Source organism: Rhinatrema bivittatum, chromosome 4, assembly GCF_901001135.1.
Source record: "Rhinatrema bivittatum chromosome 4, aRhiBiv1.1, whole genome shotgun sequence".
Classification (NCBI taxonomy): Eukaryota; Metazoa; Chordata; class Amphibia; order Gymnophiona; family Rhinatrematidae; genus Rhinatrema; species Rhinatrema bivittatum.
In genome coordinates, this window is record NC_042618.1 from 473,357,246 (window position 1) to 473,385,221 (window position 27,976).

Below are 27,976 nucleotides of genomic sequence, written 5' to 3' on the forward strand. Positions count from 1 at the left end.
GAAGTAGGTTTAAATTTTATTAAGTAAGAAACGGTTTCAAACATAAGTTATATCCCACTTATGATGGGGGGGTTTCAAAAAGCAAACTGAGACTTAACTACTTAAATTTTTATATACATACATTTTAACCTATCAACAATCTAGTACCTTGTATCATTGGTTTTGTCTCTTTAAATTTTGCTTTAACATCAAAGCAAACTAAAAACGATGCATTAAAAGATAAAAATATAGAACAACTTTTTAGAAAAGCTCTAAGTTAGTGATGACAATCCGGCAAGGTCTCTGCTGCCAGGTTGGTTCTTTGGGAATCCTTTATACCATTTCCCGGTTGTTACGGATTGCAGAACAAAGCACCATACTGAAGATCATGCCAAAGATCTGAAACACACAGGAATTAGACACTTGTTGTGATATGGACTTGCTGGCAGCAAAAAGACAACTGGTACTGCTCACGGAAACTGGGACTGGACAAGCCTATGTCGCAAGAACATAAATTGCCATGCTGGGTCAGACCAAGGGTCATCAAGCCCAGCATCCTGTTTCCAACAGAGGCCAAACCAGGCCATAGGAACCTGGCAAGTACCCAAACACCAAGAAGATCCCATGCCACTGATGCAATTAATAGTAGTGGCTAATCCCTAAGTAAACTTGATTAATAGCCGTTAATGGACTTCTCCTCCAAGAACTTATCCAAACCTTTTTTGAACCCAGCTGCACTAACTACATCCTCTGGCAACAAATTCCAGAGCTTTGTGCATTGAGTGAAAAAGAATTTTCTCCGATTAGTCTTAAATGTGCTACTTGCTAACTTCATGGAATACCCCCTAGTCTTATTATTCGAAAGTGTAAACAGATTCTCGTTCATGACCTCTCTTGAACACCTCTATCATATCCCCCCCCCCCCCCCTCAGCAGTCTCTTCTCCAAGCTGAAAAGACCTAACCTCTTTAACCTTTCCTCCTAGGGCAGCCATTCCATCTCCTTTATCATTTTGGTTGTCCTTCTCTATTTTCTCCATCGTAACTATATTTTTTGAGTTGCTGAGATCAGAATTGTACACAGTATTCAAGGTGCGGTCTCACCATGAAGCGATGCAGCAGAATTATGACATTTTCTGTTTTATTCACCATTCCCTTCCTAATAGTGCCTAACATTGTTTGCTTTTTTGACTGCCGCATCACCACCCTCTTACCAGTGGAGGGATAAACACCTGGGGCTAAGTTCTCATCTTATAGCCCACAGGCTCTGCTGGCAAATGTAAGATGTGGTAACAGCAGTCTAGTTTGCTGATGGATGCTGCTGCAGAGGCATCTTAAAATTAGACTCCCCACATAAAATGTTGATGAATGAACTCAGTTTCACAGCCTTCCTTCCACTGTCAACTACCTACCCATGTATTTTACAGCACACTACTAAAAATACTTCCCCATTGGCTTATATGGAAGGTTTTACTAAGGGCGGGAAGCCACTCATGCAGACTTATCTGCAGGGGAGAAGGGGCAGGGCTAGGTTTAGGGAGGGAAAGTACATGCAGGGATTTAATTTTTAAATCCTCTTGCATATTTTCAGGCAGGTGCAAAGTATACAGGAACAAAAGTACTGGCTCTCTTGCCAGCCTGAGTTTTCAAAAGAAAAAAGTCTGGGGAGTTTCCCTTTGTAAAATTTGATTGCAGGTCTGCAGATGCCGGCGCTAACTTTCTGCCAGGCCATACTAAACTGCCAACCTAGAACTGACTTTTTAGCACTGCAGCAGGACTGGAAGGTGGAATGGATTCAACCTTCAATTAGGAGGGCAATTTTTAAACATCGGAAACTGCCCTGCCCACATATTCAGTTTAGATAATTTTACACACAATGAAAGATTGAGTGCATATTTTTTTTTTTTTTATGGCATGCAAAAGTGTGCGCGGGGGTCCCTGGAAGTTTCTGAAGCTGAAAAAGGGTCTGTGCTCCCTGAAAAGGTTGGGAGCCCCTGTACTAGAGCTATTCCTACGCTGGCACCTTAGCCATGCAATCTGTATCACGGGGCGTGAAATCACGTAATACCAACCATTACAACGCCTATGCCAATCCCAACAGCTCCAATGATGTGAAACTTTGAATTAAAGACGTCGCCAATAGCTGATGGACAATCCTAGAAGGGGTGAGTGAAGGGGGAAAAAAAAAAAATGTCAGATCTCAACAACGTTAGAAGCAGCAGTTTCCAGAACTTTCTGATGGGGGAGGGGAGAGTTAAAAAAAAACAAACAAAAAACTAAGAGCGACACAGCACATCTCTCCATCCTACCTATACATAGAGGAATGTCCTCCCCTCCCCCCAATCATGCAAAACCCCGAGAGCAGCTGCCTCCAGTCTCCCAGGCACCGTCCCCACACCTCAGCAAAGCTCATGCTCCCAGCACCTTTATGTGCAACTCGTTACTGAATAATGACCGTGGCAGCACCCGTCTGACTGCCAAGCTCTGAAAAGCACTGGAGGTAACTCATGGCAGATCTAACACTATTTCTCCTCATGAGAAGAGCAGAGAGGCACTGCAAACGTTTCTCCACCGTCTGCATTGCCAGTAGCCAGGAAAGTCCCCGAACTTCTCTTCCATTTTACTTATTCAACAACTAAGCAGCAAAAAAAAAAACCAAAAAAAAAAAAAACCATGCATGGGGCTCCCACCAGCTGGCAAGCTGAAAAAAAAAATCCCTCCCCACCAAAAGCCTCAGCCCGTCCCCTCCCAAGCCCTGCACCTCACCCCCACAGGCAATCCCCCAGTTACTCCTGCTTCACGGTGCCATTTCTGAAAGTCAGGAGCAACTGGGCATGGGCTCCTGTATCTGAACACGGAGGGCACAGAAGGATGGGCGAGGGCAGGACAGAACAGCAGAGGCCCCACCCTGCCGTGGCCGAAGAGACGCGCCTGGTCTGGCTATTCTATTCTGCCAGGGCCCCCATCATGAGTTTATTATTTATTTTATTTAAGGTTTTTTTATACCGGCATTCATGAACTCATTCACATCATGTCGGTTTACAGAAAACAGGGGTGCGGATAATACAACCAAAAAACATAAATAACGTGATGAAGAGAAGCAGTTACAATTAACAAGGGCTAATGAACTGGGAATGTAAGAAATAGAAAGAGATAGAGGAGAATAATTATGTACAAAAGTTCAATATAAATATTGAAGTAGGGGGTGCTTTTTTGCCCTAAATCCAACCCTGGGGTGGAAGCCAGGAAGCCGTAGAGCTGGGAGGAGCTGGCCACGAGGAGTCTGGCAATTTTTCTCCACTGAGGGCCAAGGACAGACTTGCTTTGAAAACTAAACACGTGGAATTTGTTTTAAAAAACCTGTGGGCCGATAACAGTAAAGTGCGCCCTGGCGGAGCAGCAACGTTAGCCCGCGTTTGGCTGCGCGTTTTCCACGCGCTGTTTTTACCCCTTATACAGTAAGGGGTAATAGCGCGGCGAAAACGAGTGTCCAACCTCCCCCGAAACTAATAGGGCCATGCATTTGCATGTTGCGGGCGCTATTATTCATTCCCGCACATTTTACTCAAAAATTAACTCCTGCCAAAGGCTGGCGTTAATTTCAGCCGGCACCAGGGAAGTGCACAGAAAAATCAGAAAAAAAACTCTGTACACCCTCCGACTTAATATCAGAGCGATATTAAGTTGGAGGCCCCAAAAGTAAAAATCTGCCCGAGGGTCGGAAGACGGACGCTCAGTTATGCCGGCGTCCGTTTTCTGAACCTGTGGCTGGCAGCGGGTTCAAGAACAGCCGCCGGTAAAATTGAGCGTCGGCTGTCAAACCCGCTGACAGCCACCGCTCCTGTCTAAAAGGAGGCGCTTGGGATGCGCTAGTGTCCCTAGCGCCTCCTTTTACCGCGGGCCCTCATTTGCATTTATTTACTGGATCACGCGCCGAGGAGAGTGGCCTGGGCACGTGCTCGCCCACGAAGTTTTCTGTATCGGCCTGCTAGTTGTCATTAATTGGGTGAATCTGCCTTGGCTGGATTGGTGAGGCAGAGGAGAGAAAAAAAAAAGTGTTTTAAATGGGAGAAAGAGCTCCAGAAATCTGCTTAAGAGAAAAAAAAAAAAAAAAAAAAGGGAGCAGCAGGATGCCAAATCCCAGCCCTGGCTGTTTTACCTAGAAGCTCAACAAAAAGGAAATTGCCAGGCACAAAAAAAAAAAAAACAAACAAAACCCCCCCCCCACAAAACACTTCAGTTTTTTAGGTTTTTACTACCTCTGGAAATCTAAAGTGACATTAAGAGATCTTAGCAGGAAAGGTCCACCACCAAAAGTGTTTTCTATATATCTTGCTACATCTGAAGTTTGGCATTAACCTGGGAAGAGAGTTGTTCTATACCCCAAAAAGTGCTGAACTGTCTTATAACGAGAATCTTAAAAATGTGTGAGCCATTTCTCCACAATGGCTGACAATTCGGTACCTTTACAGTGATAGTACTGATGAGTCCATCCTGTTTCGGACAAATGTCTGACACGGTCAGGTCAGCAGCTCCCAGCATGCCACAGCAGTTCAGCTGCAAAAAAATGAGAGGCCGGGTGTCAATGGAAGTTCAAACCTGCTGCAGAAGAGAGAGACCGGCTATTCTCTGAAACCTGCTGCATGTGCAGAAGAGAGAGACCGGCTATTCTCAAACTCGGGAAGAGTCACCGTAAGAAAGAAAGTGCGTGCGGTAAAGTGGACCCCTAATGAGATTGCCACAATAAAACAATAATCCATGGGTCCAGAATATATCCTAGACGATAAAAGTACATCCAGCCCAAGTCATGTCAGCCAAAAGAAGCCTTTAAGAAAGATTGTGTCAACAGAAAAAAAAAAATAAAAGCTTTAGAATGCAAAACATTTTAACTTTGGAATTAGGGCGTTGTATGGATCTTTGTGAAATTCAAGGAATGCACTTACAGCAAGCTGTATTCCCTTTAATGTTTCCTTTACAGAATCTTCTTTATTAGCCTGATACTTCATATACGTATCTTTGTAGAAGGACTTTAGCTCATCAATCACCTAGAAAGAGATCCAAATCATTTATGTTATCCAGTAAGGCTGAAAACTTAGTTTGAGTTTCCACAATAAGACACAAGTGCATACACTGGACTCCTGTTTAAACCAATAGAGGGGGGTGACGTAAGTAGCATCAGTTGGCGTGGCTTCAACTCTTGCTCATCTTTCATATACATCAGTGCCTCTAGCCTTACATTTGTGTGACCATGGCAGAAACTGCAAAATATGCAGCAACAAGCTAACTGTGCAACCTGCCAGAGAATCCACATTCCTGAAAGCTTTCACACCTGTTAATTCAATCCTCTGAACAGAGCTGCAGGTTGCCCGCCTGCCTTCAGTTTCTCTTCTGTGCTCCTACTCCAGCCCCTCCTCAGACGCCACCTGCAGGGAACCTTCCGTTCACCCCCCCCTACCCTGAAGTAAATGGGGGGGGGGGGGGAGGTGAAGTTGGAGCTGACAGAGGAGTCCAAATGTTTGATCCCTCAAAAGATATATCTTAAACCCTCATCAAACCAGAGATGATGATATTAATGGCTGGAGTGCTATCCTAATAGAAGAATGTCATCTTTATACAAAGATGCTCTTGCACCTGTGTGTGGCCCAGTCGTGCACCAGTTACAGAGACCTGGCTGTGTTTTTTGGAAGCCTGGAAAGAGCTGGCAGAGGGGACATTAACCTCAGTTCACAGAAGCCTTGATGCCCGACAAGTTTAAACCTGTGTCACTTCAATCCCCAATTCTTTTTTGTATGTGTTGTGTCAAATAAATGCACCCGTCTGTGTAAACAGCCTGACAAGGCTGCCAAAACGGAGGGCATTTTCACTAATCTGAAATAGGTCCAAATATAAAGGATGGTTGCATTTGGATTCAAAATAAAGACATTTCACAGTTAAATTTGTAATATTTTAACTTGATAGATTGATTTTGGTACCTTCGTGCAACCCTTTGTGTTATTTCTTTAATATGCTCGTTGTTATACCTTTTGCTTAATTGTTAAGAACTTTGATTTTGATGGTTGATGGTTTTATTTTTGTAATCTTAGCCTCGGGTACAAAAATTTTAGATAGTAAGCCCTTTTAGGGGATAGTGAATTACCTATTGTACCTTATTGTAAACCGATGTGATCTCTTTTTGAAATGAACATCGGTATATAAAAATTGTAAATAAATATATAGTTTAAATATTGTTTAAAAATAGATGAATGTAATGGAAAAACAAGACTTCTGCATAGTCCGAGGTGTGTAAATTAAAATTTATCACATAAAATGCTGCAGAATCTTGAAAACTCTGCCACAGGAAGCCAAGAGCTCTAATGCACATTTATAATTTAATCTTAAGAGATCCTATTAATGTAAATGAGACTTTTCTCCTGCTTGCACTAGAGGTGGCCGAGCAGCATTCAGGCTGCAGATTCTTCGGGCCTTTCCCTTGGAACATTTTGATAGTGGACGTTTGTAGGCAGATGCAGACTGTCAGAGGAAGAGGAGCACCATTCTCCCCCGAGCAAAGTGAGCTCCCATCTTCTGGTAGAGCGCTTTGACAGACACACGGACTTTGTTGGTTATCGGCTTCTGGAATGATGCCAGGGCGCCGGTGCCGCTTGGAATCTAGTCTCAGTATATAAGTGCAGCCACATTCATGGCATTCTCGCAGTCTAGGGCAAGAGCAAGTCAACAAGAACCAACCGTTCCCCACCAATTAAACTAAAAGGTTTACAAAATTTTGTTTCAAACCATATCTAGTTTTTTTTTTCTTTTTTTGGGAGGGGAGGGGTGGAATCCACGATTACTGTATATCAAAAGGGCTGCCTTCTAGCATAGACCACCATTATTTCATTTACAATGCTGCACTGAATAGGCAAAGCAAAAAAAAACACAAAAAACAAGTCAGATGCACAGCTCAGACAAGGCTGTAAACTCAAAGGGTGTTGTCAGCTCTGGCAGCAACTCCAAATGCTTGGACTGCAGTCAAGGGCGTTCCTGGGGATTTTTCCAGGAAGGTCACTTCTTCCCAGTCTCACCCTTGCTATTAAATGAGCTGCATCTAGCAGCCAAGGACCACCAATAGGCCTATAGGAGACACGGGGTTAAGACCGTCAATGGCCCTGGGCAGCATCGTTCCTTGAGAAGTGGCGGTCGCACAGTACTGAATTAGCAGCCACGCAGGTGGGAAAGTCCTTACTCTGGGAGACATCTGCAGCACCATACATGGTACAGACCTCACTCCTCAGCAGCCATTAGACGACTAATGGCCATCTCAGCCCCACAATCTTTTCATACCAATTTACACACTAAACATGCGTTAATGCAGAATGCGTCTTACCTTGTCTTTATTCGTAAAGCCCCAGATGCCAGCTGCTATCTCAATGGCAAATATAATCAGGAGGAACGTAAAGAACTGGGAAAAGAAACCCCACAAGATTACTCAGGACACTCAAATTGCTGTTCCACAAAACTTTTTTTTTTTTTTTTTTAAACAGACCAACCCCTTTCAAAATGCTGGCATGCAACAGCAATAAATTCCTGTGGGCAATTTATTGTTCTATTTGAATCTGCAGTTACCTGCTTCTCTTCTTGGATTACCTACTGAAGCACCCATCCAAGATTACTTGTGAAAAACTAAAGTCTGTATATTGCTTTCAAACACTCAAATCCTCCAAAAGCACAGGCAGTTTTTACTCTGTACCAGAAAAATGCAAGAAGCAGGCCCAAGTTAGCAGCCAAGGAATCTATAGGCGTGTCGCTGCTGAAGAGATGTAAGGTGCAAAATTATAAATTCAGTCCTAGGAGCGGGAACAGTAAGATGGGCAAATGGGAGAATCTCTGCATCCCACCCTGTCCCCCCCCTTCAGGCAGTGTGCTGCCACCACCGGCTTACTACGGTCACGTCCCCAGCATGCATCCAGTAATTATCAGCAGCACCCCCTCCTCCCTCCAGCTTCAGATACAACGTGCAATATCTGACACCAGAACTAAAGTTTGGACATCAAGATTAACAGGGCTAGCGAGACAAAGCCATAAAATACATTGTCTAAAACATACAAGAAAGAGGACGGAAGACAGGCAAACACACACGAGGGCAGGAAGGGAGCTCTCTATATATATAAGAAGTGTGTATGGAGGGGGAGACCCCATGGGGATGAATCACCAAGAAGCCACACAGACACGTCCCATCCCCCCCAATGAGAATTTTTAAAATCAAAGGGAAAACAAGGAATGAAGGGGGAGGGATGAGTCCTCCCAGAGTAGCAGAATGTGCAGCGTAGGTGGGGTGGAAAGCCCATGTTAAACAGGCCGGACATCCACCCCCTGCCAGCTTACTACGGTGCCTAAATAAATGCATTCTGAGGACTTCCAAGCCGGGAGCCTCTGCTGCAAGTCCAAGGCTTTGTTTCACAAGTTTACACACCCTCCCCGTGGAGCTGAAGGAAAACCCACAAGCACACACCATTTCAGAGAAAGCGGGACCAGCATCCTGGTACCAAGTACAGCACATGCAGAAGATTCATGCAATGGCCATCGGACATTTTTCAAAATCACTGTGGCTCAGTCATTTGTTTTGCTTCTTTAGTGATTTGAGGGAAATCTTAAATGAATCCCGTTAAAAGGTCTGCTGGGAGAAATCCCCAACTTCAGAAGCTATCAGCAATTACTACGCGCAAATATAGGGGAAAGAGACCATCAAGCCCATACAACCTATTGATCCCTGGCTTTACCTTATATTTTCACTGGGAATGTACCAATTCTAAGAACATTTATATAGTTAAGAGCTTTATGGGCAACAGACAGTTCCAATGCATCAATTGTTTAATTCTTCATTACTCATTTCTGTACAAAATGTGACTGCTGCTTCACCTATCTGTATTGTCCATCTCTACCTGGCCTTTTGTTGCTTTTTCCTAAAACTGTTTAAACATCAGCATGAGGCCATCCCCTAACTCTCAAATTTCCTTTATAGATGTTTTAGCAAACATCATTTGAAGAGAGGGCAAAACAAAAATTAACATTTTAAACACACACAAAACCTCCACATTAAACCTGATTTATTAATCCAACAGGAGTAGGAGTTCCCCAAACTGTTGGAGGGGGGTCTGCCTTTCATAACATTAGTGCTGAATGCGCTACTCAACGTGAAAACAAGTCCTCATGATTAACCAGGGGTGCTGTGACAGGACAACACTTAATCCTTGTGTGAGCACAAATACCCAGCAAAGAGATTGGATGTAGTGCTAATGTATAAGAAACAATTGTACTCTTTGTACAGCTCTGCAGAGCAAGAGTTCTCAACCCAGTCCTGGGGACACACCTAGGTGGTCAGGGTTGGCAGGACTGATTTGCATAGAATGGACCCAGGGCATGCAATCTTGCACATATTCCCCATATAGATATCCTGAAAACCCGACTGACTTGAGATCCACAGTCAGAGCAGCCACACTCTTAGAGGATTGGTTTAGGGGATTATTGGCACTGTGGTAAGAGATTCGTTTTATTTTAAAGCCCTTATAACCTAGGTGAGTTACAAACAAATATTTACATACATGTAACAAGTTATTTCTATTTCTGCATGTTAGGTGCTTTGTGATTTCTCAGTCACCTTATCAGTCCCTTAATTGCCTACTTGCTTGGGGAGATGGGCAAGGTAGAGCACAACACAACCCCGAGCAGAAGCTTTGATACCCACCAACACAAGCATGCACTGCGACTCCTGGATGGCACCACAACATCCCAAGAAGCCGACCACCATCATAAGTGCCCCGGCACCTATTAAAATGTAAACACCTGTGGAAAGAAAGACACAGCTTGTAAGCGTTGCTAGTACAAGTGCATTTTAATGAGAAAGCAGAGCCATGTCTGAAGATCAAATACCTGGCCTGCAGACAAGGCCCATGTCACAATCCTAGGTGTTTTTGGCATGTGCTCTTTCAGCTGCATGTCTGCCCATCATAACTCTCACCCTTTACTTCCCTTGCTCAGGAAAATAAGATAACAGTTCCCTGCACAGGATTAGGCAGGGTGTGAACCGAGTCCTAGATTTAGGACAAAACCTAACAGCAAATGAGATGAGCTGTGAGAAGACTGAAGATTAAAAAATGAATAGTCCAAATACCATGTCTTTATATTAATATATTCTAATTTCAGCGACTTCCAAACCCAGCCAAGTTTTCAGGTTATCTGCATGGACAAACCTCATGGTACACCAATACACCCAGCATGCTTAGTGCACACCCTCCTTCAAACACAACATGTGCCAGGTGCCCAGGATGGCTTTGGGAAACATTGTTTTAGATTTGTGTTTTACTCTGGGATGGAAAAAAGGGAATCCTCTCTCAGCCGTAACTCCCATTTGTTATCCAAGTTAGTCATACTTAACACGAATTTGGAATCAATTATTCACCTCTTCAACCTGCGTTACAGGCGAATAAGTTTTACAATATTTATAATGCCACATTATCTAGAAATCTAGGCAGCTTATAGGTGAACATTCATAACACCATAGTGTAACAAAAATATATAAAAACCATTGACATGCATGCTGTTAAGAGACACAAAAAGACAGCTGAGCATAACCACATCTCCAGTTCTATGAGTACCTCTATCTGTGGTTTAGTAAAATGCCAAATGAACTGTGTTAAGTTTTGGAGCATTGCCCAATGACCGTATGGGTTTCCAATATGGACACATTGGTAACAGGCAAAGAAGCAAAAAAAAAAATAAATGAAAATTTATAATAAAATAGGAGATTCAGATCTAACCAGCATCAATGAACTGCCCAACCATTCTAGCTATTGCAATATTGGAGTGCGTTAAATCGATGTTCATGATTGACGTTAACATGCGCCAATCCACCTCTCCTGGGCGCTTGATTTAATGTTTAAATTGGCTGCTGTGGTAAAAAAGGAGGCCAGAGGGAAAACTAGCGCCCCAAGTGCTTCCTCAGCAGCGGGTGCCCAGGTGAGGTGGCTGTCAGTGGATTAGGAAAACAGACGGTCAGTTGTAAGAGCATCCGTTGTCCTAATCTGTGCACAGCCACGTTAACTGAGCACTTTTTAGGGTTCCTCTGACTTAATAGCGCTGTGATATTAAGGCAGAGGAACTAAAGGAAAGCAATATTTTCTGCTTTCCTGTAAGCTTTCTGGGCTCTGAGAATTAGTGCCTGCTCCGGGACAGGTGTTTATTTGGGAGGGAAACCGTGCACGTTGGTGTGCACATTTTTTGCTGCATCAGGGGGAAATAGCTAGAAGCCTCGACAACATGAGTTTTCATGTGATGCGTGCCCATCTGAGCGTGTAGCTAGCAGCACTCATTTTGGATGCGCTAACCCCCCTTTTGCATCGGGGGTAACAGACGTGCGTTGAGCTGTGCACTGAGGCCAGCGCACGGTAATGCATTGGCCTGATTGCTGCTGCTGCATTAGCAGAGACCTAGGAGATTGAATATGTAAAACTAATCATGGGTTTGTGGTAGGAATCCACCCTCATTTAAAAGAGCTCTCAAACAAATGCCATGGCAATTAGTTTTAAAAAGTGAACTTTAGGGGAAACCGGAGGCTTTACAGTTTTCAAACTTGGGGCGGGATTCATCATTCTTCGCAGAATGAGGAATCCAGCGAAAAAGAGGGCGAGCGTTCGCATCCCGGCGGTGCAGCCTGCCAGCAATATTCCTCACGTCATCGCCGGCAGCGGCCAACTCCTCCCCCTCCAGCTAATTAACATCCTATCCCACGTGAAAAGCCCTGCGATAAGGCCCTAACGCACGCGATAAACGTTTGGAAAATAACCCCCTTGGTTGGCAAGTGTGGTGCTGCATTTTATAACCAGGGACGACATGAAAATAGCATTATGCAGGATTCGTTTCCAGTTTTGAAAATATAAAGAGATAATTGCAACCTCAGCAGGTTCAGAGCATTTTCCACTGATCCTACAATTAATATCCCCAGAGCAGAAGCAATATACGTCACCCGAAATTAGATGCAGATTGGACAGTGTACAAACTCTTTCACGCACTTTGAAAGCCACGAACGTGCGGTGGGCAGAGCACCTTTGGAAGAGATTTAGCCGCTTACCAGTGTAGAATGAAGAGTGGTTTGTTTCCACATCAAACATGGATTTTGTCTGCTTATCGAACCGAAGCCATAATCCAATCGCAAGGACGGCTGTTCCTGCCAGCTGTAGGATGAAGAAGAAGATTTAGTCAGAACAAAATCTCTGTTTAGGAAAACGGGATACTTTATTCTGTATTAAGAACCCAAACCCAGGCTGCACCCGCCTCAGGAGAGAGTGCACCACTGCTGTCTTCAAGGGAAAAGGGATGAGGGAAGGGAGTGGTTAGAGAGGCTGGAAAAGTGGAGAAGTGATTAAAAAAATGAGCGAGATTGGGCAGCACTTCCCCCCCCAGCAGACATGCAAGTTTCTGGAAACAAACGGCATGTTGGTATATACGGCAATTATGCTTTATTTCACTTGCTGCAACAATCTGAGTCCTGGGGGGCAGAACGCACTCCTAGCCAAGGGAAAATCATCCTTGTTTACTGGAATTATGCACCTAAAGACTACAGCCAAGTCCTCCCTTACTACTAAATCTTATCAGTCTGCTTTTCCTCCAGTCCTTAATTCTATCAGAAGATAACACTTTGGCCCCGAGCCTCTTGCTCCAGTCCCCTGGGAGCACAGGCTCTGGCCAACATGTTACAGTAAAAGCAGCTTCCATAAAGACGTGCTGATGTAAACATCTGGTACTGCGCTTAGATTCCAGAATCAAGGCTTTGGCACATCTCGTGAAGTTTTTACAAAAGCTCAACCTTGGGGGGAGGAAAAAAAAAAGATAAAGATCTTTGCTTCGATGGATGAGGGGGAATTTGGGCTTTTCAAAATCCTCCCTTCAAATGTAAACGTGCTAGCGCAGCTGCTATTTAGAGAAAAAAATAAAAAGTGTAATTCACACAGGATTCCCCCTTTTCTAGTTTCTTTCTAGGGGATGAGAGAATGCAAGCAAAGCCCTAAACAGTGCTGTCAGAGGATCTACATGAAGAGCAGATCAGGAAGGTACAACAGGCTGAGAGGGCTCACCTCCATGCAATTCCATCTTCTCCTTTGCTGGAAGCCAAAACCATCAACTATTATAGGTTACTGAAGCATCACCAAGCATTCAGGGTCATCCATAAAGGAAACAAAGCATGCTGCACTGCTTTCCTGAAACCTAACAGGCACGTAACACAGGTTACTTTTCAGAGCTATGGGGGAAGTCCGTGCACACAGAAATCGTAAATCACTAGGAATGTTTCACATTTCAGAGCTCAGCTTTTAAGTTTGTGCTCTTTAATCCTGCACAACAGGTGCTCTGCAACATCGCTGCATCACAGATCGCATTGCTCAATTCCTTTCCTAGTTTTAATTTTAAGGATTGACAGCACTGTACTCAATCGATTCACGTATAAGGGCTGCCAGAATGAATGGCAAATAGGTTAACATGAAGTGTTAGAAGTCATGGTGAAAATGCAGGCATGCACATGTCGGACGAGCTATAAGAGTAGACAAACAGCTGGGTCTGTATGGCAGGCTGCATGTTCTACAAATGTGTACAATTCTGGCGACCGCACCATCAAAAGGATAAACAGGATGGCGTCAGTCCAGAGGGGGCTACTAAAATAGTCAGTGGTCTGTGTTCTAAAGCGTATGCGGATAGTCAAACATGGAAGAAAGGTCAGATAGGGAAGACATTTAAATATCTAAAGTTTCCATGCATAGGAGGAGAGTTAGAAAGGAGGTTAAAGGAGTACTGTTAGGAAATCTCTTTACAGAGAGGGTGGTGGATGCATGGAACGGCCTCCCAGTGGAGGTGGTAGTGACAAAAAACATCTGAATTTAAGAAAGCATAGGATAGATACAGGGGGATCTGTCTAAGGGAGCAATAGGCATTATAAAGCTTAATTGGGTGGATGGGGCAGACCTTTTCTGCTATATTTCTAGTCTAATGTTATCCTAGTGGAAGTTAGAGGGCTCGTAGTCTGGTAGGCTACACAGGGGGGACCCATGCGGGCCAGATGGTCCAGTATTGGCCATGCTAATACTACTAGCTATTTAGATTACAGAGTTTTCTGTTTAGGCATGGAAAAGGTGGGTGCTGGAGGGAACTGAAGGATCTTCCTTGCTTCAACCCTTGATGGAATAGAAATAGAGGACCAAAAAAAACCCACAGTCTATTCTGAATGGGGAAAAATCTTGCAAGTGGTCACAGTGAACAGCAGCTGGGATGCATCTAACTCCATGGACAAGATAACTGGGTGGGCTAGAAGGGTCAGATATTCTGTCTCTATTATCAATAGGTTAATACTGCACAATTCCAGTGTCATGAGGTTTATGTACCTCAGGCAGATGGCAATATACAAGTTAAAGGTTACTATGTAAGAAAATAAAATTGTTTTAAACTGATCTCATACAAGTTATCTGCTGAAAGCATGGGTTTGTATCGTCTATTCAGTGTCCTGGTAAGTTTGTAACATATGGGTTAATATCCTACAAGACTTAAGGCAGGGCTAGGAAAAAGCTTGGTCCCAGTTGCTAAACATTCAGCATGTGTGCCATGAGCCACTGCTAGGGACCAAGTAGAAGCCGCATTTCAGGAAAGACTGAAGGAATATCAGAAATAGGAGGGGAGGGAAAGGGAAGAGGATTTAAATGTTCCTAAGTCAAGGGGATTCAAGATGGCAGACTTATGCTAATCAGTGTTCCAGCAGGCATCCTTTGTCTATTTTTCTATAAAACGTATGGTGAATGACAGGAAGGGGAGGTTGAGAAAGCTCCCCTATAGCTTTGAGCTTACCAGTGTGTACAAAACCATTACTACCAGCTTCATGCAGCTACTTGCTTTGATAGGGTACAAGAGCACGAGGCATGGGGTATTGCCTTCAGCTCAGGGACACGTCGCACAAGTCCAGGCCTACAGCCAGCAACCTGCCCTGTGCAGATGTCTCAGACTGCCGAGCCTGGACGTCAGACACCAGAATATCCATGAGAGCTGCAATAACTTGGGGGTGGCAGGGCACGCTCAGGAATCCAGGGTTTGAGAGAGAGGGGCAACAGGACCTAGCGGAGGACTGAGGACCGTGGGAGGTGCAGAGAATGAGAACTGGCTAATTCTGGAATTGCTGTTTTAGATTGGAAACAAGATCTGCAGGAATGTCCCCTTCTACTTCAACTGAAGAGGCCCCCTGATGACTCCTCCCTCTGGTTTAGGAAGAGAGTTTATCCTGTGTGCGATCTGGAACAGAACGGCCTCTATCTGAACTGGCATCAACTACAAAAACTGAATTACAGATTCAGATTCAGTCCTAGCACTGCTGGGCATACTCAAGAGATGGAGAGATTTCAGGTCAAGTTGAACAAGATGTCAGTTGTGCTACTTTTAATGCAAGATAGGAAGAAAACAAGATGCTGGAAAATCTAGAAAATTTCACATGGAGCCCAAATTTGAGCCCTAAAATGGCTACTGTAGCTCCGTGACAGCTGATTAAGAGATGTGAAATCTTGAAGGATGACTGGAAATGCTATCCCTCCCCCTTAGTTAGGCTTATTGTACGTTTGGTGGCAGAGGTAACCGGGAGGAAGTCAGGCTGGGGGAGAACTAGTCTTGCATAGATAGCATGAGATTTAAGAGCTACCCTGTTGGGGATTTCTTTTTTTTTTGTAATCCTGGGAACTTTTGTAACAGGACTCAAAATGTAGAAAGATCTCCCAACAATGTGACAGGAGGTTACATTTTATAATAATTCGATACCCATGTAAATGTGCCCTCTATAATTATTTTTGAGCCACGCAGCTGCGTCTCTTTCCTTCATGCTAAGGAGCTGGGAGAGAGCTGGTTTGTAATTAGCAGTAGGTGCTTGGCCTGAATGCGGCTTTAAGCTATTCCCTAATAACCAATGAGTGATTAGCCCACAAACAGTGCTAATTAGGGTACTGGGCAATTACCCCCCATCCCCCTCTTTGTTTGCGGAACTTGTTTGAGAATTATAAATAAAATCAAGCATTCGGTGGCTTTCGAAGTATATGAAACGGTAATAAAAATGAATATCTAAGCCAAAAAACTTCAAAAGACGAAAACAAGTTTTCCCTGGCTCCTAAAAGCAGACCAGCACCAAGGGAGGGGGGAGCGGCAGGGAAAAAGGTTTCCATCCGACCTAGTGACTCATGTTTTCCTTTTACAGCGGTGCTGCTAATACCGGAGTAGTCTGCAAATTAAAATAACAGGCACACAATCAATGCTGAAAAGCAGAATGTCCCATCTCCACAAGTTTCAGACGCTCCTCTGTCAAAGCCAGAGCGGTGATCACTGCTGTGCTTACTTTTCACTAAACAGCTGCAACACCTACTGCAATCTTGAACCAGAACTCAGAATAAAGTGATTAACCAAGGGACTGAATGTTTAAACCCGACCTCAGAAGACTGGTTCTCAGCTGTGGTGGGCATTAAGGATGGAGGAGGAGAGTCACCAGCAGCACACCACGGAGTTAACTGCAGACCCAAATGAGGAATAAGCACTGCCTAGTTAGATGTAAGAAAGTAATTAAAGCAGGCCAAGTCTGAAAAGAAATACAATTTATCTTAAGGCACAGAGGGAGCCAGTTGGCCTGCTAAATGATCCAGAGGGTAGAAGGAACGCTCAGGGAAGACCAGGAAATAGCAGGAAAACCTAAACGAAGTCTTTCCCTCTACTTATGAGGATGTCAAGGTCACACCCAGCAATTTAGACAGACATACTAAAAAGGACAAATCACAGGACCAGACGTTCACCCCAGAGTTCTGAAGGAACACAAAAATGAAATTACAGACCTGCTTCTGCCGATTCCCAAACTATCCTAAAACAGCCATGGTACAGGAAGACTGGAGGGTGGCCAACGCGTTACCAGTTTTTAAAAAAGGGCTCCGGGGTGATCTGGCAAAGTGGTAGCAACTATTCTTAAAAACAAACTCCTCACCATGCAGACAGACATGGTTTCATGGGGGAAAGCTAGCGCTTATCCCTGCGAGTAAAACATAGGAAAGAGCTCAGCTGGTCACCAGTGACAGGATACCGAGATGAAGGGATCTTTGGACTGACCCAGCATGGCACATTTTATATTAGACAGGGAATAACCCTGCCCTGGAACCATAATACTTTCCACCCAAAACCCCCTTCCCCCTCACATAGCTGGGAAGGACAAGGCCCATCTGGTCCACCTCACTCCTTCACCTTTTACCTACCACCTTATTTATTGATCCTGTGCATTTATCCCAGGTTTTCTTGGAATCTAGAAGTGTTTCAGCCTACACCACCTCCCCAAAAAAGGTCGTTGCATGTATCCACCACCCTTTGTGATGTATTTCAGCATTATGCAGAGTTTATCCCTTTTGAACGCAGCCACCTGCTGTAGAACTTTCACTGAAAAAGGTCTGCTTTGTGCATTAATATATTTGAGGTATTTTGATACCTTTCCAAGGTGGGGGAATGCAGTAGATAGCCTCATATCACGGATCTTGTGGTATCAATACTGCACTATCTTGGTAGCTGGCAGCCTACAGAATGGCATAGTATATCAGATGAGGTACAGTACTTCATTTGGAGGTTTCACACCAATACTCAATCACGGCATTTCTTGGTCACGTGTTAATGGAACCTCTTCTCTGAGATCATCTTCCCTCCATACAAAGTTATTCAGGGCACATAAGATCTCAGTAAGATTAGTTTAAGGGCTTGGAGGGAGGAATATGAGATATGTACTCCCATAATTGGGGAAGAAAAAAAAAGCCAATTTACTGTAAGGACAGGAGCTATAACTGCATTTGTGAGCCACTTTAGAGCTGGATGCATGGCCCTATAGCCACACAGCGGTCCTACGTAGATTACCGGCCTGGAGCAGCACTTCAGCAGATAGAAGCCTGACATGGACCCCAGTTCTTAATTCTTAAACTGCATCATAATTTAGGTAAGTGTCCTACAGTAAGCTGAAGCCTAGAAGTTCCATTTCCTGAGGAATTATGCAAAAGATGGAGGGGGCGGGACTTCAAGGTTACCACTCTATGGAGCTACAGTCAGTTACTTGTACATAAATAAGGGCACTTTCAGATCCACGTGCAAACAGAACCCTACACTACCAGGGTTTCATTAAGTGCTTCACTGTGCACAGGAAAGGCTCAGAACACAGCCAGAAATGTTTACATCGGACTCCTCTCTCAGCTCCATCTCTGCTGTGAGCCTGTTGAAAATTATATTTGGAACACCGATAGATGTTTCACGATGCAGAAATATTAACAGAACCTTTTAGTTTCTCTGAATGGAGTCCACCTCAGGAAAAAAAAGTGACCTTACAAAAGGGTGAGGGAGTGGGAGGGCAGGAGGTCCACAGGTCACAGGATGCACCTGCCGGTACTACACCACAGTAAAGAAAGAATTCTAAGATCACCGGACAGACAGGGGTGTCCCTTTATCTGCATACACATCAGTGGTGGAAGAAGGATTTAATATGGTCTTCATTTATAACAATGGTTGTAACATTTGTCAATGTTAAAATCTATGTCTTTAAAACTTTTTAGCAAATCCAATAGATTACTTGCATTCACAGGTCTCCCTATGAGTGACAACAGGGGATGAGTCACTGTGTCAAGAGGGACTACTTTTTACCTACCGAAGACAATAAGCCTGAGGGCAGGCAGGTAAATGGAAGGCACAAATGACAAAACAGGTTTCATTCATGCAAGTTATGTAATGGGGAGGTAAACACTCCCAGCTGAATACTAATGGGATAACAGAAGGGCTGGATTGATCAGGAGTCATTAGAGGTGAGCCATGTAGCAGAGCTGCTCATCTGTAACAAGTGAGGTTTAGTCCTCACCCATGGGTGACATCCGACCTTTGATCTTAAAGAATCTAGAACTCAAACTCCCTACTGAGCATGTGCAGCTGTAGTCACCACCCTGCTCCTCCCTAGGCAGAGTCTCTCGGTCCATGACACAGCTAATACCTGGAGAAACCAACTCCCAGGGGAGGCAGGTGGGTTTTGTGAGGATTAACATCCTGCCGGCCTCCGAGAACACCTGTTACAGGTAAGCGACTGCTTTCTCCAAGGACAAGCGAGATGGCCGGCCTCACACATGGGCGATTCCGAGCAGGAAGCCGCACTGTGCTGAAAGCACCACCTCTCCCCCCCCCCCCTTTTGCCTGCACAGATTTAAGAGAATCGAGGCTCTGGTTCAGTGATACACCTGCCAGGGACGGGCCCCTAGGGGCTTCCCCACAAAGGGGGGAGGGGGTGTTAACAGACATTGAGGAAGAAGATTCCCCGACAGTACCCTCCTGGTGTCTACTCCCTTTAGGGTTCAACCAGGAAAGCAGCTCTAGGTCAGTCCTGTGGCTGCAGCAAACAACCTGTTGTGCTGGCCACGAGGGAAATATACACCCTCTGCTGTAAAAGCATGCCGACCAGTGCTCATACAGTGGTAATCCCATCCTATGGATTGCGGCACACCTATCACCCCACTCGCTGTGCTTGTGGGTAGAAACCCTCAGCCCAGCAAGGACCGAGCAACACTTGCTAGAGTTGGTGGCCACGTGCTGCCAAAAGGCAAGTTACGGAGCGTGCGATGACACCTTCCTTGCCAGTGCTCCCCAGCACACTGTGGTGCAGAACAGATGAGGAAGCAGAGACCTTGACATGACAAGGGCAGAACCCTGAAAACTGCACAGATAGGAGAATACCAATTACCACTGCCAGAGGTGCATGGAGTAGATGCCTTGCCGTACCCGACCGTGCATGCTGCACGCCATTGTCACTAACTCCCTGTGGAGCTCACAGGAACAGTGTGATGACAGCATCCTCCGTACCACTGGAGCTCCGGGTATGGCATGGTGGTGGGTTCCAGTACCTGATAACGCTCCAAGAGGCCAGACACAGCCCACGAAATTCCATCAGGAACTGCTCACCACCGTTTCCCCTCATTGAACAACAGCAGAAAAGTCCATGGTGACCAACAATGCCCATGGTGCTTTGCGGTCATGTCCTGCAGCATCCAACTGTGTCCACCAAGTAGCGACAGCACTCATAGGACCCATAGTGCTTTCACGCTCACCAACAATGGATCACATCAAGGGCATCAAACGACACTGCACCCTAGATTTAGATGGCACTTGATCGAATCTTGATCAGTTTGATGGTATAAAGTGTCACTCCTGGTGCCACAGACCTCAGCCTGGTGGCACCAATACAGACCCCAATGCCTGAAGGCATCGATGGACCAGAAGTACGAAGAATGCCAGTGGCACCTGCAGGCAGAGTTTCTGCATCCCCAACATGCTTCATCTGTGCCCAGAGGACCAGATGACTGCCAGTGCCATCGACTGCTCCCATCGGCTCACTTATTCGTCCAAGGATGTTGATGCTGCGAGCTCAATGGTGTCCTTCACCAGCAGCTATGGCTGATAATAGCCTCGCCAGTGCTCATTAATACAGACTGTGCACGAATCCAGGTAGGGCCTCTGATGCCCCTGATCCCAGCAGCTCAGGGCCCCCAACACCGGCATCCATGGTGCCCAGTAGCTATAGGCCAGTAATGGGACAGCATGATGCCCCTCAGTGCCCCATCGGGACACTACCAAGGAGCCTCGAGGGCACTAGATCTCTGCACATGGATGCCTTGGTGTACGAGGGTGCTTGCCTGGTGCTCGAACCAGGCAAAGCCGAAATCCCTGTCATTTGAGGACTTCAGTGGCACTCTAGGTCTCTCAAAAGTGATTCCAGTGCCTTGTTCTGGTGCTCGATATTGTCGAGAGCGGCAACGAAAGGCATCAGTGGCAAACAGCAATGGTGGCCCGCACCAACGGCGTCAATGGTATCTGGGTAGCTCCTCACCGAAATGGCAGAGGCCATGCACCTCAACGACATCAAGGACAGCCACTCACGCACCTAGATAGGATCAAGGGCATCAATGGAATAGAATGGAATGCCCCAATGGCATCGAGGGGGACCATGGCACTTGATAGCAGGACTAGTCCCGCTACTCTGCCACATTGAGGCCCAAGGTGCTCAATGACTGCAGTACATCGAGACACCACACCCACAGATGCCTATGGCACAGACTGCCATTATGGCATTGGAGGTCCACACCTTGACCGTGTCAAGGGTGACCATGAAGCTCAATGGCAGTGTTGGTCCCCAATGCGGTCCCGACAGATGCGTCAGATCAATGGTGCACTGGTCACAGATGTGCACAGGCAACCATTACTGGGCATGGCACCAAAGGCACAGCAGCAAGCTGGTTGCCTATGCTCCTGCTCACCCTCTCACAAGGAGACTGCACTGCCATCACTGGCAAGCAGGAGGAGGAGGCTACGTCAACCAGGGCTCCTGCCCATAGAGGCTAGTTCCTTTGAATGTGGAGAAGATGAGCTCTCCCCCCCCCACCACAGGAATGGTGTGATCCTCAACCTCTGCACTGTCTGAACCTCCATCGATGCTGATCGATCAGTGAAACGACATGGAACTCCTGCCCGGGTAGAACTGGCGAGTCCCCAGGCTCGACAGCCTACACAGATCACCCAGGGGACTGCATTCAGTCAGTCCTGCCAAGTACCTTACAAAGGTACAAACACAGACACTAAACTGCCGGTGCAGTATTTGTTTATTTAATGAAGGGTAGAAAGACTCTGCCAGACTGCACAACGACTAAGGCCTGCCATGCGGCTGGCAGACAGAAGAAAGAAGAAAAAGAAATACAACTACCTTATGGTAAAGGAAAGAAAACAGCTGCAGCTCCAGAAAAAAAAAAAAAAAGAAGAATTAACTTACAAAAAATGTGAGGAGAGAGCAAAGCTAAATACTGAGACACACACTGCTCCCGTGACCACACAGCTCCACGGGGAAGGGAAGGGGGGGACCAATAGGGTGAGGACTATTGCTGCACATGCTCAGTAGGGCATGTCTGAAAGTTCTAGAATCTTTAGATCAAAGTTCCGGACCAAGGCTCCTTCCAATGATGTCATCCATGTGTGAGGACCTCTATCCTGCTTGTCCTCCGAGAATAATCCCTTTTCCTTCATATACAATGGGAAAACCCTTTAGCAAACCTGCTCCTAGAAGTCTTAGTGTACATAAACACTAATGCGCTGTCTGCATAGCAGCTTCAGCATGGGTTCTAACATGCATGCAAACTAAAAAAAAATGTAAAATAGCATCACCGGGTATTTATACTGGATGCACTCTCCAGCATTAATACCTGAGAGTTAATGCAGGCCCATCCGAGTCGTAAACCAAATACACCTCAAAGAAACTAATTAAGTTTATGGCAACTGGCATTAATGCATGCTGCCACCACCTCTCTGTACCCAGGTCAGATAACAGCAGTTCACCTCCTGCCCACATGGCCTCTACAGAAAATATATACATATGCAAATGCCGCAGTGACGTCTATTGACATTACTTATTTCTATAAATTTTCTGCCAGCCCGTTTCCTTGCAGCGTAATTCAATGAAGCAAAACATTTACAGAGAAGGAAGATCTTGTTACAGCAATGAATTTCCAGGCTGCACAGATTTTATTGGGCATCTGTCCATCATCAGCTTTGTGTGTAACACAGCTGAAGTGACCTTATGCAGTACAGCATCATAAGAGAGAGACCCAGCCTTCATATTACAGCTTGTATGTTTCACTTTTTCTTAAAAAAAAAAAAAAAGTTGGAGACTAGTCAGTGACTACCTAGGAGAGGTCACCCGATAAACAAACCAGAATCTCATCCACGACGTCACAGATGTAAGAGATCTGCAGGCTTCCTCACAGCTCATGCATCACCATCAGGAAAAGGGAACTGTGGTCCTGGGAAGCTGACTAGAAGGGAAACCACTTCTCCCAAAAAAACAAAACACCGCTGCCTAAGAGTCTGGATGACCACAAGAGCTATGGAAGGAGTACAGCTGAATCAAAAAGGTGACTTTTCAGTCACACACATTGTTTGAAAACCACCCACTGCTTGCTTGTCAAATGTGGTGGTGGTGATGTCATGGTGCAGCGCTGCTCTGCTGCATGGGAGCTGGATGCCTTGGCATCATTGATAGAAACCGGATTTCTGCTTTTAAATCGGGAAATTCTAGGGAGGGTGCCAGGCCATTCGTCTGAGCAGCAAGATGACCCTAAATATTCAAGCCAACTGCTACAGAATTGCTGAAGATGAACTGTAACTAGCAAGTATTCTCAGAAAGATAAAACTAATTTGTAGCTCTCTCTAAAAAAAGTGAGGCTTAGATGTAAAAAATGAGGCCTTTCACCAACTCTAAGCAGGACCACATACCAGAGTATAAACCATTGCAAAAAAACAAAAAAAGTTATTTGTCAACCACATCGGTTGTGTATTTTTCTAAACATGATTAGATACTAACATAAATCCTGATGAGAACACCCCCCTCCCCCAACACCACTGAAAAAAACAATCCGAAGAGTGTCAGTAAGTATTGTCTGAAAAGAGCACGTGAACCCTTCATGAGCACCAACAACTTCACCTAAAATGTTTCCTGTAACTGCTGGTCAGTCTCACACCGGGCCAAAATTCCCTAAGGTCATTCTTCCATACAGAATGGTTTCCACTGACACCTGAAGGATTTCCTGCATGAACAGCTTTCTTCAGATCTTGTTACAAAATTAACAGAGTTGTGGTCAATCCAACTTTGTTACTACATTTAAGCACTGAATTCTAGTTAGCCAGTCCTGCCAAGGAAACTAGAGGGTTCACCGTTTCACAAGCATTGACTCAGAAGGCACAGGTGAAGGGTAACTTGCAGAGCGGCACTTACCACCCAAACTTGCTGAGCAGACTGGATGGACCTTTTGGGTCTTTAGCTAGTAAAATGAGGGCGTCATTTACTATCTTACTGTGTTCCTACTTTGCACATTCAAATACAGAATGGCTTTAATCTACATCTTATTGTAGGAGGCTGGTTTCAATTAAACAAGGACATCATGGTAAGATTTGGGAATCTCATGCCTAGGGGGGGGTTCACATGTTCACCTAGTTTAGGAAAAAATTAAAGATACGCTGTGACTGAGTGCGAGCACTCAAAATCCCACGGGGAACTCACCATCCATACCCTCCCCCCCCCCCTCCCCAGGTCAGTCACTCAAATTTCTCAATTTGTACCACTGTTTTGGGGCTGTAATTGCTGCTCCATGCAGGTTACTCCAGGGCTTCGTTACCATCCTCTGGTTATCCTATGCCTTCTCCAGGAGGAGAACAAAAGCAGCTGCCAAGTCAGGGAGTGGAGACTGGGAAAAGCACGGCACCAGGCCATCATCAACCTTGTGTCTGTTGTCTGAAAAAAGGACTAACTTAGCGTCAAAATAACTTTCAGAATGTAAAAAGGTAGAGTCCGCAGGTATACAGAATACCCTCACTGTATTTTATTAACTATCTTTCTGGAAGCACTCTACCAGTATTCGGATAAGTTTCCCATGGACTGAGACCCCCAGGTTGTGCTGGCAAATGTACGATCACACAGATTTGAGACAGACAGACAGACTGAAGTGGCAAAGGGGAGTCTGAACAAGAGATGAGCAGGCACCAGCAGTCCATGAGATGAGACGTCAGATGCACGAGGGGGGATTCCCGGGGCTCGGTGATGCTGAATATCCTCTCCTCCCCCTCTGCTGTACAGCACAAGCATGGAAGATCACTTTAGCTTCTCCATGGCCAGAAAGCATTAGAGAAATTTAAAGATGTTTCATGAGTGCTGATTTTCTAAAACAGAGTTTTGTTTTTTTTTTAAACACTAAGCAACAGACCAGCAAAAGTTGCATCCTGGTAAGCCTTTCTATGCAGGGCATGGGTCTCAGCACTCAGGCATTAGGACTGAAAGCTAGCAGGGTAGCAGCCATTAGTGAAGGACTGGCATGCTAGCAGCAGCAAGCAGGAGATGCTTCAGTTTGAAGAGTTACCGAATCAGCCGTGCTGCTCTGGTGGGTTTTTAAGGTCGGTCTCTGAATGATTGTCTGGACAGAAGCTGCAGGCCAAGTCTGCAAGTGGGGCGGGCAGGGAGAGGAGCCTGCATGTTTAATGTATTTCCTTCTGCAGGCTTTTCTGCTTCACAGTACAAAAGGTCCGGTCCCAAACCTAGGTTGTGGTTCCCATAGCATTGACAGTGGGGGGGAGAACATCCCTAACCAACTTTTACAACTTTCAGTCTCCCTACAATGTGCACAAAGTTGTTTTCAATGTTAAAACTTCAATAGCAGGACAGGACACACACACCATGAGGAGTACTTGAGATGTGTGGTATACAGAGTTCAGGCTAAACTTGGACGTAACTGAGAGATAGAGAGGGGCAGAGCTGGAGAGTACAGGCAGAGGGGCAGAGTCATTTTGTATTCCAGCAATGCAGGCACAGAGCAACTTTCCTCTTTATTAATAGAAAAACTTAACTATAATAAACTCCCAAGAGTGGGTTCACACACAGAGCAACAGGACGGCAGAAAGATTGGCCAGCAAGCTTTTTTTGGGGTCATAAACGTCACTATGTCCAGGTTACACCCTTTGGCCATTAAGGATCCTCTGATTATCCCACGTCCTCTGGAATTCCATAAAAGCACACACAGCAAGTTCCAGCATTGATCTTTCCCTGCTCTGTGGTTGGGGACAGCTGGCCTCCCACACCCGACTGGACTGTTTACACAAGTCATTGCTGTAGCCCTGAAAGTCGGACGTGCTGTAAAAATACTCAAAAATTGGTCTTTTTGAACTGTAATCCTATTGCCGCTTTGAAATCGTTACATAAGGTTGGAGTCTATTCCCTGGTTTCTTGCAGCTTAAGCTGCATTAAACAAGGCTGCAGAGATTCATTGGGAAGATGCCAGACTGGGTTCATAGCAGTGGCAGTTCAAAGGATGCACAGGGTGGTGAGAAAAAAAGTGGATGGGTAAACTTTGACGTGTAAACTCAGCTCAGGAGGGGATGATTCTGGATCTTAACTTTTCATATTTAGCAACTGCACCACAGGTAATTAGAGTGCAAGAAAAATAAAAAAGCCTCCAAGAGATTTAACTAGAAGGCAAGCTCCACCCTCCCTCAGCTTTTCAGAATGATTAAATCATTGCAACCCACAGTATCACAGCGCAAAACTGCACAGGCTGGGCTGATCCTCCAATTCCTGTTTTACTCAGCAGCAATTCCCTTTAGTGGAAGTGGAGGAGTAGCCTAGTGGTTAAGAGTCCCACTGTCACTTCTCCTTGGGCAGGTCACTTCTCCCTCCATTGCCTCAGGTAAACCCTCTGGGGATAGGGAAATATCTGCAGTACCTGAATGTAATCCACTGAAGTGCTGAAAAAAAGTGTGAAGAGTGGAACATAACATCTACAAAGATAAAAAAAAAAATAAATCTAGTGCCCCCAAACCCTACATCTCCCCCTTATGGCCACATGCGAGCCTTTGGTGTGATATTCTGAAGCAGCATTTCAGGTTACAGCAGTTCACAGCAGCTTTAGACGGCAGACATCCTTAGAATGGAAACATTGAGAGGGGCGAGTTTCGCTCGGAACCGATGCGCAGGTGCATCCGGAAAGAGGCCACCGAACGCAGACAGAGCTCATAAACTGCCTTCCAAAAAGAGATTAAACACAGTCACAGCTTTAGTTTTCCTAAACTGCTAAACACCGCCCCGCTACCCTTGCAAGTGCTGCTGCTGGACGCATTAAAACAGGTTTAGCCCACACATTTCACCTTGAGCATGAGAAGGAAACCAAAAGCCGAAAGGGGGTGTGGATGTTTACTCTTGTGCAAGCGCCAGCTGGTGACTCACAGGAGCCTGCATGCAGTCTCTCCCCAGCCCCTGCTCCCTGGAGGGGCCGTGCAGGCCCCGGCCAAATGCGCGCGTGCGGTGCCCGGGGAGAGCCGGAGATGCACACCGGGCCCCGCTAAAGCGCTCCCCGCCACGGCGCTCGTCGGGTGGGTGGCGCAGGTCCCTGCACCATCAAGCAGCGAGTCTGGGAAAGGGCTTCGCAAAGAGCGGTTAAAGCCACGGAGGGGACTTCTCCTTACTCTCCCCGGGACGTTAAGACGGATTAATAAGCGGCAAACCCGTGCCCAGTGTCAGTTAAGCAAGACTCAGTCCGGTGTCAAAATAAGATCCCCCACTAAGCGAAAATGAGAGAGAGAGAGAGAGCCAGCACCGGCTCCAGCTCTTCCGAGCGTTATACAGGGGGCAGGCACCCTCAGGGGAATGGGTTAGGGTTAATCACACAGAAACATAAAATATCTTACAGAACAGGAACAGTGCACGTGAAGCCACGAGGCCACAGCCCCCCCCCCCCCCGGGGAGCGCGCCCCGCCCACGAAAAGCGCAGCGAAGCTTCCGTCCTAAGGGCGAGAGGCCGGGGCTGAAGGGAGAAACTTTGCCGAGCCCGGGCCCCTCGCACCGCACCCAGGCTCCGTCCCGTCAGAGGGGGGGGGGGGGCTCTCTCTCACCAGTCCCCAGGAGCCACCATTCCCGGGGGGGGGGTCCGCGGCGCGCTCCGGGGGGAGGGGTCTCTCACACGCGTGGTGACCTCTCGGCCCCCGCGCGCGACGCCCCCTGCAGCTGCCACCAAGCAGCGCTTTACACAACACCCCCACAGTAACGCGAGGGAGCGCCGAGCCCTGCACTCAAGCCTTACTGCGGGGGACTGACTGAGGTCCCGAAGGGGAAGGGGGGGGGGCGCACCCCCCCCCCCCGGTACTGACCCAGAAGATGAAGTTGAAAATGAAGAGCAGGTACTTGATGCACTTGGTCCCTCCCTTGACGGCCATGGTGGTGAGGAGCAGGCGGCGGTAATAAAACACTCCGAGTGCCGGTCCTAGGAAAAGCTCCGACGGGCTCGCGCTCCCCCTTATAGCGCCACTCCCTGTCCTCAGTACGCCTGCGCCGCCCAGCCCAGCCGAGTGCTCGGAGCCCGGGGGGGGAGTGAGTGAGAGCAG

The 27,976-nt window shown here is 46.1% G+C and overlaps 1 protein-coding gene across 1 annotated transcript; it reads right to left on the reverse strand.

Moving 5' to 3' along the window:
• Nucleotides 1-3: 3 nt before the first annotated feature.
• Nucleotides 4-27,900, reverse strand: CD9 (CD9 molecule). Its single transcript, XM_029597265.1, has 8 exons — nucleotides 27,743-27,900; nucleotides 12,081-12,183; nucleotides 9,699-9,796; nucleotides 7,341-7,415; nucleotides 4,921-5,022; nucleotides 4,442-4,534; nucleotides 2,050-2,133; nucleotides 4-378 (listed from the first exon to the last, which is right to left on the reverse strand). Exons 1-8 carry the CDS (start codon nucleotides 27,806-27,808, stop codon nucleotides 313-315), a joined length of 687 nt encoding a protein of 228 aa, XP_029453125.1. The 5' UTR covers nucleotides 27,809-27,900; the 3' UTR covers nucleotides 4-312.
• Between the last annotated feature and the right edge of the window lie 76 nt (nucleotides 27,901-27,976).